This window comes from Papio anubis, chromosome 7, assembly GCF_008728515.1.
Source record: "Papio anubis isolate 15944 chromosome 7, Panubis1.0, whole genome shotgun sequence".
In the NCBI taxonomy this organism is placed as follows: Eukaryota; Metazoa; Chordata; class Mammalia; order Primates; family Cercopithecidae; genus Papio; species Papio anubis.
In genome coordinates, this window is record NC_044982.1 from 86,614,456 (window position 1) to 86,629,266 (window position 14,811).

The following is a 14,811-nucleotide window of genomic DNA, read 5'->3' on the forward strand; positions in this document are numbered from 1 at the left end:
CTGAGCATTATAAAATGTAATGAACTTGCCACAGAAATGTAAGTACTAGATCCAGTATCAGATCCTATACCTAACTACAAAATCTATGTTTTTCTAACTAAAAATATTTTCCTATCTACATTTTAATAACATAAATTTTTTGTGTTCTGTATCCTTCTTTACAGATCATAGTTCTCAATAAATGTCTTTGCAAAAAGAAAATAAGTAGTATTTTATTAACCTGAAAGTAAAAACTGTCACCAAGACCAAGACATTTGAATCTTCTTCCCCTCCACGTTTTTTTTCTCTTTGTTTGTGTGTGTTTGGTAATTTGTTTTGAGACAGGGTCTCGCTCTGTCACCCAGGCTGGAGTGCAGTGCCCCTATATCAGCTCACTGCAGCCTCTGCCCCCCAGGTTTAAGCACTTCTCCAGCTTCAGCCTCCCAAGTAGCTGGGACTACAGGCACAAGCCACCAATGCCCAGCTAATTTTTGTATTTCTTGTAGAGATGAGGTTTCACCATGCTGCCCAGGCCGGTCCTGAACTCCTGAGCTCAAGCAATCGATTTCGCTTTGGCATCCCAAAGTGCTGGGATTACAGGCGTGACTCACCACACCCATCTCAGACGTTTCAGTCATCTTTCATCTCTAATTAAAATGAGAAGAGCTTATTAAACCAGCTAAGTTGATTCACTCCAATTATCAATGCATACTAGAATTGCTGTTGTATGGTGGGGTAGGGAAGACCATGTCTGAAACCCAAGTGATTTGCTGTGGTACCTCATATTATTTGCATATCAAGTAATAAAAATAAGTGAAAATTACATCGCCTAGGAAAAGTAAAATTTTTATTCATTCCACCATGTAAAGAATCACCGTCATTGGAGATCTGAATGCATACAAAGAGGAATAAAATAGGCAGTAAAAGAAGGCAGCCATGAATATTGTCTCACAACTTGTTAGTAAAATGATGATTCTAGAAGCTACAATATTTTTTATATATAAATTGCATTTGTTCATAAATTCCTGATTCCTTTTTTCCTTTTAATTTTTCCTTATCAAGGAGACTAATTTACAATTTAGTCTCTAGGTTACAGAATATTAATGTGGGATTATGACTGAATTTGAAAAGATGGCATCACCATACAGAAATGGATATAGTAACCAATGAGGATTTTTGGTTTTCAGTTAGAGAAAGGAGGCCAGAGTGTCTTAATTTGTTTGCAGGATAGATGCATCTTTAGACTGAAGCTATTGTCATTCTTTGGAAGTTTAAATAAATGTAGAATGATGTGTATTGATACTGAGTAACCAAAGTGGAACATTCTGAATGTTTGTCTGTTGACTTTCAGCCCCATGTCAGCTCTATAGTCTTCTCTCTACAGTAGGGAGTTACAAGCCTAAGAATTGCATTTCCTAGACTCTCTTGTAAACGTATTCCTGTGAGTTTCTGCCAGTGGAAGACATTCATGACACTAAAAGGCGAAAAAAATGAAAAAATGGAGAAGCCTTCGATCTCTCTTCTGTCTTTCTCAGTAGCAGTAGCAGGCAACTGTGGGCTGTAGAAGTCTTGCTGGGACCAGCAGCATCAGCAAGATTGAAGGCTCTTGAAGCTTTCTTAAGCATGTGAGCTCTTAATTTTTAATACAGGATAGAGGTTCCAACAGCAGCAATGATAGCACTCTGCCATCAGGAATTGTGGGCTCTGTATAATATTGCTTCCTCTTTTTTTCTAATCTAGCCTTTAGAGTGGTAGTTGCTTTCTGCAGTTACCTAAATGTTGATAATATCATCTAACCTTTTTTGTTCCTTATTTCTGAGCTACTTTTTTTTCTGAGCTATTTTGATTTTCAACTTCCTACTTACCCTTCCCCAGCTATCTTGAAGGTATCTGAAGGCTGAAATGCAAAAAAATTAAATTACCTAACTTCCAAAGACTGTTATTTTTTCTGTACTCCCTATTTGAAGTAATATGATCATTATCAGGCTAATGTCCAATCCAGAAGCCAAAGTTGACATTTCATAACATATAGATGGGTGCTCTCACTAGTGCTCCACATTCTCTGAGGCTCTATTTATTTTTCCTTATTTTTATCCCTCTCTGTTGAGATGGCATAATTGCTATAGATATGTTTCCAGGTCCACTGGTGCCAGCTCAAATCTACTGGTGAGCTCCTCTATTGATTTCTTCATTTGAGTTATTGTATTTTTCAACTTCTGAATTTCCATTTGGCCCTTTTTTTATAATTTCTATATCTTTATTGATATTTTTTATTTACTAAGACATGGACTTTATACATTCATTTAATTCTTTAGACATGGTTTTCTTTAGTTCTCAAGATATATTTATAATAACTTTTGAAGTTGCTCTCTACTAAGTGTAATATCTTGGTTCCCATAAAAGCAGTTTCTATTGTCTTTTTTCATGTATATGTCACACTTTTGTGTTTCTTTGCATTTCTCATCATTTTTCACTTGAATATTGGACATTTTATTGTAGTAACTGATTACTGACCACCACTCCCATCCACTGATGATTTTCTTGTTATTGTTTGTTTAATTGTTTATATAATGACTCGGCTTAATCCTGTGAAGTCGATTTCCCCTGCAGTGTGCACTGTCTGATGTCTCCACTCCAAATATATCCCTTTTAAAAATTCTCCTAGCCTGCTACTTGTGGATTATCTCAAAGACAGCACAAGCAACTTATGGAACAAAGATTTTGCTTAAGTATCCTTCTTGACAAATTAGATTTTTATCCTTTATCACTAAATGTGGGTGTGGCTAGGAGGCTTCTATCACAATTCAGGAAGTTTACACACTTTTGCCCCACATTTGTTTAGGGACTAGAATATTCCCCTTCCAATCACTCCTAAAAAGTACACACATGTGGACATTCACTCAGTCCTCCAGGCTGCCAGGTATTTGTGTAATTGTATTTGTAAGCCCGACTTCCTAAGAAGTTGCTCTTGGTTCAATGTTGTTTGTTTTTTAGCTAGCGTTTGCTTAGAGGTTTTGCTTAAGCTTCTTGTGCCAGTAAGGCTTCAACCCTTTGTCAGTGGAACTGTGTGTGGCTTGAAGAATGTTTTCATTTCTGCCACATACCTTTCTCTGATTTTCTTCTAAGTGGATGTAGCTGGTACGTATCCACAGTGTCTCTTATTCCCAGGATTATCTGTGATTCCAGTAGGGTTTCTCTTAGCAGTTTCTATTGCCTTTAAAGTCTCTACTTATTAGAGGCACAACTGTTTCTTTTGAAAGAGGTGATCTCTTTTATGAGAAAATTTGCAAACTCCACAAAACAGTTTGACTCATGCCATATCTATATTATTACTCTCAGCATTTTATTATTTGGGGTCAGTCTCCAATGATAAAGCTTCCTGAGGACAAGTTCCTGACATCCAGTTTAGGCTCAATAAAGCTTTCAGTTTTGCTGAGTTCAGTACTTAACTTCAAGGCCTTATTTTAGTCCCTTGTGAACTACTTGTGGATAATTTCCTTATTTCTTGGAACAAGAGCTACACTATAAGTATATATGCTGCCAGAAAACAAATTTGAAGTTAGAACAGCTTAATTTGTCACCCAGTAAAATGTTCAAAGAAAATCAAAAGAGAATATATACAACATCAGAGAGTTGAAGGCCATCAGGGAAGAAGCAGTAAATTTATTAAATCTACCAAAAGTAAGACATTAAACTAGGGGTAGAGATGTTTGATAGATACAATCCCTGCTACCACTGAATATATTATAAAGGGAATATAAATAAAAAATATTAAGTACTTGAGATGGGGAAGGAATAATTTAAGAATCTCAGAGTTTTATTCTAGCCAATAAGTTAGGATAAAGATTTAATCAACCAATAAAAAAAAAAAAGAAAACTATTAGTCTGGGAAGTACAGGACCTGGAGGAATGTTTAATTGGGTCAGAATCCATATTTGATCCAAAAACGAAGACTGAGTTAGCCAGTTATTTAAACCCATTTTTTTCCCCAAGGCATAGTGAATACTTTAAAGCCAGCTGCAGACAAGCAGGTAACAAAAGAAAAATAACAACATCTGTTGTTATCTCTATTTCAATTTGAAGAGATAAATTTTTAGAAAGCTTTATTAATATTTAATAGACAGATAATTTTTGGTGCCCTAGTTGAATCTGTATGTTATCTGGTCATATGTTATACATGATGTTTAAAGTTTTCTGAGGAAAGTGTGAGTTAACCAAAAGACAGAGGAGTTGAAAGCAGTTCACTTCTTAATCATTTGCTTTGAACATATTGTTATGTCTTTCAAATTTGGTGTGCCCAATTAAGGGGAAGAGAGAGATTAAAGATGTCATTATATTATTTTAGCTCAATTTTGTTCTCCAAAATTTATAAGGGGCTTATAAAATATTTTTCCACTTTAACTTTGGATTGGAGATGATTCTAATTATTAAAACTCATATGAACAATTATAAAATGGCTGTAAGAATTCTACATATAGTAGGAATTCACTCTGTCAGCTATATTACAAAGTAAAAGAACAATTAACTATCTGAACTGATAGTAAGCCAGCTAAAACATTCTAAGTTATTAAGAAACATTATCTTACAATATGGATTTACTTTTGTTATTAATATTGAACTTGACAATCTGTACTGTGCCTTGATTTATTAGCTAGTGAAGTCATCATGACCAACAAAACATTTAAAAAGTAAATATGTACAACAAAATAAATTTATATAATTTTCTTTGTAATATCTCCAGTTATGGAGGGCTTTACATTTTTAGCTAAATGTAATAAACAGTGTTTAAATTTTTCTTACCAAATAGCAAAATAACAAAAGTAATATTTCACCGAGAAAATACTTATACTCTGCAATGGTATAAATGGTTATAATGAGCAACATGATATAAATAAATGCACTCCTTGTTAGCAAACGCTATCAAACACAGTAAAAGTATGGGTGGCCGGGTGCGGTGGCTCACGCCTGTATCCCAGCACTTTAGGAGGCCGAGGTGGGCGGATCACCCGAGGTCACAAGTTCGAGACCAGCCTGGCCAATGTGGTGAAACCCCATTTCTACTAAAAATAAAAATTAGCCAGGCGTGGTAGCATGTGCCTGTAATACCAGCTACTTGGGAGGCTGAAGCAGGAGAATTGCTTGAACCAGGGAGGCAGAGGTTGCTGTGAGCTGAGATCATGCAACTGCACCCCAGTGTGGGCGATAAGAGCAAAATTCCATCTCAAAAAAAAAAAAAAAAGTGTGGGTGATTCCAACATTTATAATTAAAAAAAATTAATCAACTCTTATGACTCCTTCAATAAAAGTCTATGAGAAAAATCTAGATTAAGCTATGGGTTAAGTGGTGAATTGAACAGGGACTAAGCAAGACTTCAAAATAGTGACAAATGTCAATTAATTTGAATTTATTCACAACATCCTTTGTTAGCAAGTTATTCAAATAAACTCTGAAGCCTGAGATTTATGGAATACCAGAATCATCAATATGATTAATTTTGTAAAAGCAATACCTTATAAAATAAATATTTATTGTCATGTTTTATAGTAAAATGGCAATAATTATGAAACTCTTTTTTGCTACAGATATTCTCTGAATATCTCAAAGCAAGGTACCTAAGTCAAAAAATAATTGTTTATATTTTAGTGAACACAAAACAATTGTATCATTTCTAATGTCAGACTTTAAATTATTCAACACAACTGACTTTAAAAATTTCTACTTCTTTAGTATGTTTTCTTTATATATATTGTTCACTTTTAATAGTACATTTATAACATATACATGTAAATTATTTATATGGAAGAACTACATGCAGAAAAGTTTGAAGATTATTCTTCTTGAGAATTACTCACAAAATTGCTAGAGGGAAGATAAGAGGAGAGCTTGAGAGTAATGTGAGGGAAAGGAAGCTCCATTAAATCAAAGCTATCTACTCTACACTTACTATATCACAGCCAATCAACCAACACTCCTATGGCTATTTTAGTCAAGCTACAATTCAGAGAGAGCCACAGCATATTACAGGGCCAGAAATTAGAGGTAAACATCTCTCCTGGTCATACTAGGGCAGAAGCCTCAGTGGTTTCACAAGTCCCACTGAAATTTGGATTCCCAGAGCTCCAGCAAATCTGCCCCTAAAGTGGTTCACATCTTTTCTAAAAAGACAGAAAGCAGAATGCAGAATCATATATGGGGTATCATAGAGAATAAAAAGATTTTTAATTTTGAATAACCTCTTGAACAACTTGTTCCTCATACTGTGCCTTTAGAACAGGTAAGTAAAAATATTGTAGCAAGCTGATTTATTAGAACTTCAATATACTGAGGATGATATTTTAATTTGTTTTGGCTGGAAGGAAAAGCCTTTGGCATGTAAGGTATTAGATCCTCTTTAATTGGGAGATCACATAATAGTATCTCATAAAGAGCTGAAATCAACAATTTATATGAAAATTGAAAGAAAATATGCCATCAAAATGATATTGGAGGGTAAAATTGGCTCGTAGATGGTAAGTGATTAAGTATGATGAATAAACAAAAAAAAGGGTAAATTCTGATCATTATGAAAAACTCGTACTATCATTGAAAATAATAGAAAAGCTAGCAACTCTTTTTGGCAAATAGGGAATATTATTTCTTTTCGTAAACTTTCAGGTGTTGACAGAACATGTAAATAAACATACCATCTTGACAGTTGGAGAAGGAACTGGAGAGAGATAGAATTAGTGATCATAATTAGATATTTGGAAAATCTCCAAGTAAAACTTACCATTAAACAATAAATACAAAGGAGATCTTACAGAAATAATGAGGAAGAAGTCCTTAGAAGATGTCCATAGTCAAGGGAATAAAGAAAATGTAAATAATTTAGAAATCTCAATATGAGTATTCTAAATAGTAGAGAAAGCAGAATAGCAAGTTTCCAAATCCAGATGGCAGCTAAAAATACAAATTCAAATACGGGAGTTTAAGAAATTTTAAAACTAGATTAAATTTGTAAAACAGTTGAAATTTTATTGCATGTAATTCATATACTAAAAATTCATCCATTTTAAGTACACATTTCAATTATTATTATTATTATATTTGCATAGTTGTGCAACCATCACCATAATCTTATCAATCCATTTTCGTTACCACAAAAAGAAACATCACGCCCATTTACAGCAAGCTTTGGCCAAAAGCAAGCACTAATATCCTTTCTGTCTCTATAGATTTGCCTTTACTGGGCATTTTCTGTAAGTAGAATGATATAGCCTGTGGTCTTTTGTGTCAGACTTATTTTACTAAGCATAATGTTTTTGAGATTCATCTCTATTTTAGCCTAATTAGGTATAACTTTTTTTGAAAATCATAAAATCAGTCAAAATTGAAATTATTTTCTTCAAGTGGCTAAAAGAAAAAGCAAATATTTACTTTAACAAATTATTTTAATATTAAGTAATATGTATTATATATGCATGGACAAGAGCAGAAATGTTTATATTCAACTACTTAATAAAATGAGTCTCGGTCAATTCCTTTCATAAGAGGGATTTATATGAAAAATTCCCAGGATTGTAATCTTGGATTTACACAAATGACATAGATTAAACACATACCCCCTCAGTGTCCATCCTCTGCCTTGCCAGGAGCTTATACCCACATCATCTCACCTAATACTCATGACATCTTGGGGGGTGGTTCTGCCTCTATGACCTGGGAAGATTTACTTAATTATGTGGATCTTGATTTTTCATTTACTAAACAAGATGTGTAGAATAATACATTACAAAGTTCTCTCTTAACCCTAATATATTGTTCTACTTTCAATTTCCTTCAGAGAATATAATAAATTATTTAGTAAAAGTAATTATTATAAACTGTATAATTGATTATTCAATGGAAAGCAAATTGTTCTCATTAACAGAATTATCTAAGCTTTATGATAATTTATTTTCATTAACCTACATGGCTTTTGTACACTCAATTATAAGAATAGGCATACTGTATTAACTGTAGACTAGAGAAATAGTTTTAGAAAGCTTGCTTAGAAAGGGAGAAGAGTAAAAAGAGAAGCAAATGCTGCGAAAGCCATCAACATAAATAAATGCCAGCTTTTCCTCTGAAATAAAAGGCAAAATAAAGTTCTCTTAATCAACTTATGCCACATTGTATTGATTTCTTACCTAAGTTTTTCTGTTTTCACTGTATCTCAGGGCATAAAATCCCAGGTAGCAAAGCTATTTACCCTCGGATTACAGCTGTTATCTTCATTCTGTCTAGCAATTGTCAACTCTTGCTGTTTTCCCAAATGTATCTAGTTATTGTTACTGCTGTTACAGGAGTCTCAAAAGCAAAATTATTGCTCCTTTACATGACAAGCATTCAACACAACCCTGTAACGAAGATGTGGCCACCGATGTAGTGTCCTCCAGGGCCACAGCCTGTCATTGAGTACCCATTCAGTGTGTTCCTACAGGTTGACCTACAGGAACTACATTACATCATCTTTATCTTTATTTTCTCTAATTTGTAACCATTATCCATTTCTTAAAAATCTCTAAGATAGGAAAACAATAGAGGTAGTTACATTTGGATGATGATAATACAATATTTTGGCGGAAAACTGAGGAAGAATGCAAACAAGGAGAGAATTACAGTTCATTGGAGAAAAGAAACCAGGCATTTCCTATTCATCTAAATATCTTAATCCAGTCTCCTTTCTAAGTATATCACTCTTTCTTTGCACTGCTCTTCAATCTTTTCATTTTATAGATGCTCACACATTTTCTACTCCTCATCCTTTTTTGTTTACTTACCATAAAAAATTGGTTTTAAAAAGTGTTTTGAAGATAATATGACCAAGCCTGAAGTCATACCTAAAAGTGTCACTTGAAATTGATCTCTACTTTTCTAAACCTCTTATGACATTTTGCATATACCTTGTACCAAATTACATGTTTTCTCACAGGGCTCATTTGCTATTTTTTGTTTGATAATCATGTCTCTCTAGATTGTAAAGTCTCTAGATATGGGGGATTGATTCATTCTGTATGAGAAAATAATACCGTTAATTGTAGAACAGATGGATCCCAAAATACTTGTTGAATCATATCCCCAAACCCACTCATATGGAACACACATATTCAATCAATAATTAAAACTTTGGCTGTAATGTACAGCAATTTAATTTTTGAGACAATATGGTGTTTTGGTATAAGCCCAGATTCTGGTGTCAAACTAACTCAGCTTGAATACTAGCTCTCATCCATGTTAGCTGTGTGACCATGAATAAGTCATTAACTATTTGAATGCCACAGTTTCCTTACACGCAGCATGAAGACAAAAATAGTACTTACATCACGGTATTGTTATGAGCATTAAACAAATTAACGTATATGAAACACTTAGAATGGAGCCTGGCACATACTAATCACTTAATTGTGGTTGACCACTTTCGATCACTCTAGATCCTATGAACACTGTCTAAAAAACTGAGTAACGATGATTTAGTGTTAAACTTTACACCCAAATAGAAGCAATACATTAGGACTAAATCACTTTAGTATTTACTTCTAAACCACCACATCTGTACACATATACACAACGCACAAGCTCCTCACCGTGAACAACGGTAACACAGGATTTGAAAAAACAAGCTCAAAAAGATTTGAAGCTGAGTCCATGTTTCCTGTTATTCTCAGTACAGGGATACCTGAGAGATATTGCTGGTTTGGTTCCAGACCACTACAATAAAGTGAATTTCACATTAAAGTGAGTCACAATTTTTTCGGTTTCCTAGTACATATAAAAGTTATGTTTACACTTTACTGTGGTCTATTAAGTATGTAATAGCATTATGGCTAAACATATATACTCTAGGTTTTTTTTTTGTTTTTTTTTTTGTTTTCTTTTTTTTGAGACGGAGTCTCGCTCTGTCCCCCAGGCTGGAGTGCAGTGGCCGGATCTCAGCTCACTGCAAGCTCCGCCTCCCGGGTTCACGCCATTCTCCTGCCTCAGCCTCCCGTATACTCTAGTTTTTAAAAGTGTTGATTATCTGAGCCTTTAATAAGATGTAATCTTTTTGCCAGTGGACAGTCTTGCCTCAATGTTGATGAGTGCTGACTGATCAGGGAATTAATTGCCGACAGTTGCAATGGATGTGTCAATTTCTTAAAATAAGACAATAAAATTTGCCACATCAATTGACTCTTCATTTCACAAACTATTTATTTGTAGTATATGATGCTATTTGATAGCATTTAACCCAGATTAGAACTTATTTCAAAATGGATCAATCCTCTTAAACCTTACTGCTACTTTATCACCGACATTTATGGAATATTCTAAATCTTTTGTTGTCATTTTAACAATGTTCACAGCATCTTCACCAGGAATAGGTTCCATTCCCCCAATCCCCCCCCAAAAAAACAGTATTTGCTCATTCACAAGAAGCAACTTCTTATGTTTTAAAGTTTTGTCATGATATTGCAGCAATTCAGTCACATCTTCAGGACTCTCTTCTAACTCTAGATCTCTTGCTACTTCTACTACATTTGCAATTACTTTCTCCATGGAAAGTCTTCTTCATGGAAAGTCTTCTCCATGGAAATCTTGAACTCTTCAAAGTAATTCATGAGGATTGGAATCAGCTTCTTCCAAGCTCCTGTTAATGTTGATATTTTGATCTCCTTCCATGAATCATAAATGTTCTTAATGGCATCTAAAACGGCAAATTATTTCCTGAAAGTTTTAAGTTTACTTTGCCCAAATCCATCAGAGAAGTCATTGTCTATGGCAGCTATAGCCTTACAAAATTTCTTAAATAATAAGATTGAAAATGAAAATTACTCCTTGCTCCATGGGCTGCAGAATGGATGTCAAATCAGCAGGCACAAAAACAACATTAATCTGCTTGCACATCTCCGGCAGAGCTCTTGAATAACTAGATGCACTGTCAATGAGCAGTAATCTTTTCAAAGGAATCTTTTTTGTCTGAGCAGTTCTCAGCAGTGCTCTTCGAATATCAAGTAAACCATGCTGTAGACAAATGTGCTATCATTCAGGCTTTGCTGTTCCATTTACAGAGCACAGGCAGGGTAGATTTATCATAATTCACAAAGGCCTTGGATTTTTGGAATGGTAAATGAGCATTAGCCTCAACTGAAAATCACCAGCTACATTAGCTTTTAACAGAAGAATCAGCCTGTTTTTTGAAGTTTTGAAATCAGGCATTGGTTTCTCCTCTCTAGCTATGAAAACCCTAGACAGCATCTTCTTCCAATAGAAAGCTGTTTCATCTATATTGAAAATCTGTTGTTTAACATAGCCATCTTTATCAATGATCTTAGCCAGATATTCTGGATAACTTTCCGCAGCTTCTATATCAGCACTTGCTGCTTCACCTTGTAGTTGTATGTAATAAGAATGGGTTCTTTCTTTAAACCTCATGAACTAACCTTTGCTAGCTTCAACTTCCTCTACTCTCCCAGATGTCATAGAATTGAAGAGCGTTTAGGATCTTGCTCTGGATTAGGCTTTGGCTTAAGGGAATGTTGTAGTTGATCTGAACTTTTATCCAGATCACTAAAACTTTCTCCATATCAGCAATAAAGATGGTTCACTTTGTTATTATTCATGAGGTCACTGGAGTAGCACTTTTAATTTCCTTTCAGAACTTTTTCTTTGCATTTACAATTGACTAATTGTTTGGTGCAAGAGGCCTAGCTTTCAGCCTGTCTCAGCTTTAGACATACTTTCCTCACAAAGCTTAATCACTTCTGGCTTAAAAAACTTTTTTACAGACTTTGTTGTTTGGAGCAGTTTTAAGTTCATAGCAAAATTGAACAGGAAGTACAAGAGTTCCCATATTCCCTCTGATGCCACATACAGTCTCCCCCACCATTAACAACCTGAACCAGAGTGGTAAATTCTTCACCACTGGTGAACCTACATTGCACATCATTATCTCCCCATATTTGCAGTTTACGTTAGGATTTACTCTTGATGTTATACATGCTATGGGTTTTGACAAATGTGTTACGTATTTCCAAGTATAGTAGATACAGAATTGTTTCACTATCCTACAAATCCTCTGTACTTCTCCTATTTCTTCATTTCTCCCTTTTTCATTCTAACCCCTAGAAACCACTGATCCTTTTACTGTCTCCAGTTTTTTTTCTTAGTTTATTTCAAGTAAAAGACACGCAACTCTTCCTTTTACTTGAACACTTAGAGGCTATTGCAAGGCTACTAATTGGCCTAAATCTAATATTGCTGTGCCTCAAAGACTAGCCAGGCCTGAAGACAAGGAGAGAGATGAGGGAAGAGTAGGTTGGTGGAGAAGTTAGAAACAACATTTATCAATTGTCTGCCATTCTACATGGGCACGGCTTGTGGTGCCCCAAAATAATTAAAATAGTAACATAAAAGATTACTGGTCACAGATCAAATAACATACATAATAATAATAATACAGTTTGAAATAAATATTTTGGGAATTAGCAAAATGTGACACAGAGACATAAAGTGAGCACAAGTTGTTGGAAAAACGGTGCCAATAGACTTGCTGGACCCAGGGTTGTCACAAACCCTCAGTTTATAAAACATTAAATAACTGCAAAGCACAATAAAGTGAAACACAGTAAAAGAGGTATACCTGTATATTAAAAAGAAAACTTATTTTTAATAAATTTATATACTTTCTTCCATGTATAATTAGCTCCTGATTTGTGTGTGTGTGTGTGCTTTTTTGTTTGTTTGCTTATTTAGTTTAGAACCATAGAAAAACCTTCACAAATTACTTCACAGATGCAGAACAATGTAATTCTTCATTTTCTAAATCTTGTATTCCTTATATACTGGGATAACATAATCTCAATACGTGCAGGTACCAAATACTATAATAATAAAAGGCAACATAAAAAGGAATTGACTAGTATCTAATCTTTATATGTGAACAAATGAGTAAGAAAGCCAAGATCCATTGATAAGAGTATCATTTTATGGAATAAACAATAGAAAATGGAACTTCTAATTCTTCAAATGATTTGTAATTACTGCATATCTATAAGAATATTGTTTCAAAGTGATATATAATCTAATCTCAAAGTATAAACAGTGCTGTGTTGATATATTTAAAATTATATGATCTCATATCATCAACTATTATCACCAACTAATAGAAACAGAAAAATATTGGTGTTAACTGTGACTTATTTTTTAATTCTCTTTGTATATAAAGAACTTCTGGAACCTTTCTGAGTTGAGTAAATGGATCTTAAAAATGGATCTCTGGTGATCGAGTTTATTTTACAAGGATTTTCTGGACAATGGGAACTACAAATTTTCTTCTTTGTGACATTTTCCTTAATCTACGGTGCTACTGTGGTGGGAAACATTCTCATTATGGTCACAGTGACATGTAGTTCGACCCTTCATTCTCCCATGTACTTTCTCCTTGGAAATCTCTCTTTTTTGGACATGTGTCTCTCCACTGCCACGACACCCAAGATGATCATAGATCTGCTCACTGAACACAAGACCATCTCTGTGTGGGGCTGCATGACCCAGATGTTCTTTATGCACTTCTTTGGGGGTGCTGAGATGACTCTTCTGATAATCATGGCCTTTGACAGGTATGTAGCCATATGTAAACCCCTGCACTATAGGACACTCATGAGCCACAGGCTGCTACATGGGTTTGTGACACTTTCATGGATAATTGGTTTCATGCATACCATGAGCCAGATAGTTTTAACAGTGAACTTGCCTTTCTGTGGTCACAATGTCATAAACAACATATTTTGTGATCTTCCCCTTGTGATCAAGCTTGCTTGCATTGAAACATATACCCTGGAATTATTTGTCATTGCTGACAGTGGGCTGCTCTCTTTTACTTGTTTCATCCTCTTGCTTGTTTCTTACATTGCCATCCTGGTCAGTGTACCAAAAAAATCATCAGTTGGGCTCTCCAAGGCACTGTCCACATTGTCTGCCCACATCATTGTGGTCACTCTGTTCTTTGGACCTTGTATTTTTATCTATGCTTGGCCATTCAGTAGTTTGGCAAGCAATAGAACTCTAGCTGTATTTTATACGGTTATCACACCCTTACTGAATCCAATTATTTACACCCTGAGAAACAAGAAAATGCAAGAGGCCATGAGAAAATTGCGGTTCCAATATGTTAGTTCTGCATAGAATTTCTAGATGTTAGCACTATATAACTAACTTTTAAATACTATGATAAGATAGTTTGAATAGATTATGTATAATGCATGATTTCATTTTTCTTATGTTATAATAATAATTCATGCATAAAAACAATACTAAATTACTTTAAATTTTATATGTAAGACTTTTATAAACAAGGATAATTAGAGATCTACAGGAAAATAGACATAAAAATAGACATAAATAGACATAAAAAGGTTATTGAGGATTTTTATCATATACATTCAATATATTCATTAATAAATTACTGTAAATGAATAAATGAATATATGAATATTATTAGAGATTATTTTAACATATATTGATAATTAATGTTGTTCATAAATTTATACTATTATCAAATGAGGTATCATGAACAAGTCATGAATTAAATAATGGTAATGGGAAAAACAGAATTCTAATTTCTTGAATCAATGGAAGCAAAAAGTAAGAATGAGTCCACAAATTCAACAGCACAGTGACTATAAGATGCCAGAGACAAAAGCCAATGGAAGAACAATTTCAGTAGAACTACAAAGAACAGCCCTTGAAACCAAATGCTCTGAGGAATATAAGTAAACACAGCTGACTTTCAAACTTCAATAAATAAAAACAAAAACAAAAATCTTTTCAAT

The 14,811-nt window shown here is 34.2% G+C and overlaps 1 protein-coding gene across 1 annotated transcript; it reads left to right on the forward strand.

Moving 5' to 3' along the window:
* Positions 1–9,895: 9,895 nt before the first annotated feature.
* LOC116275750 (olfactory receptor 4L1) lies at positions 9,896–14,349 on the forward strand. The gene has a single exon (XM_031668285.1). The coding sequence runs from the start codon at positions 13,235–13,237 to the stop codon at positions 14,162–14,164; it is 930 nt and encodes a 309-aa protein (XP_031524145.1). The 5' UTR covers positions 9,896–13,234; the 3' UTR covers positions 14,165–14,349.
* The last annotated feature ends 462 nt before the right edge of the window (positions 14,350–14,811 follow it).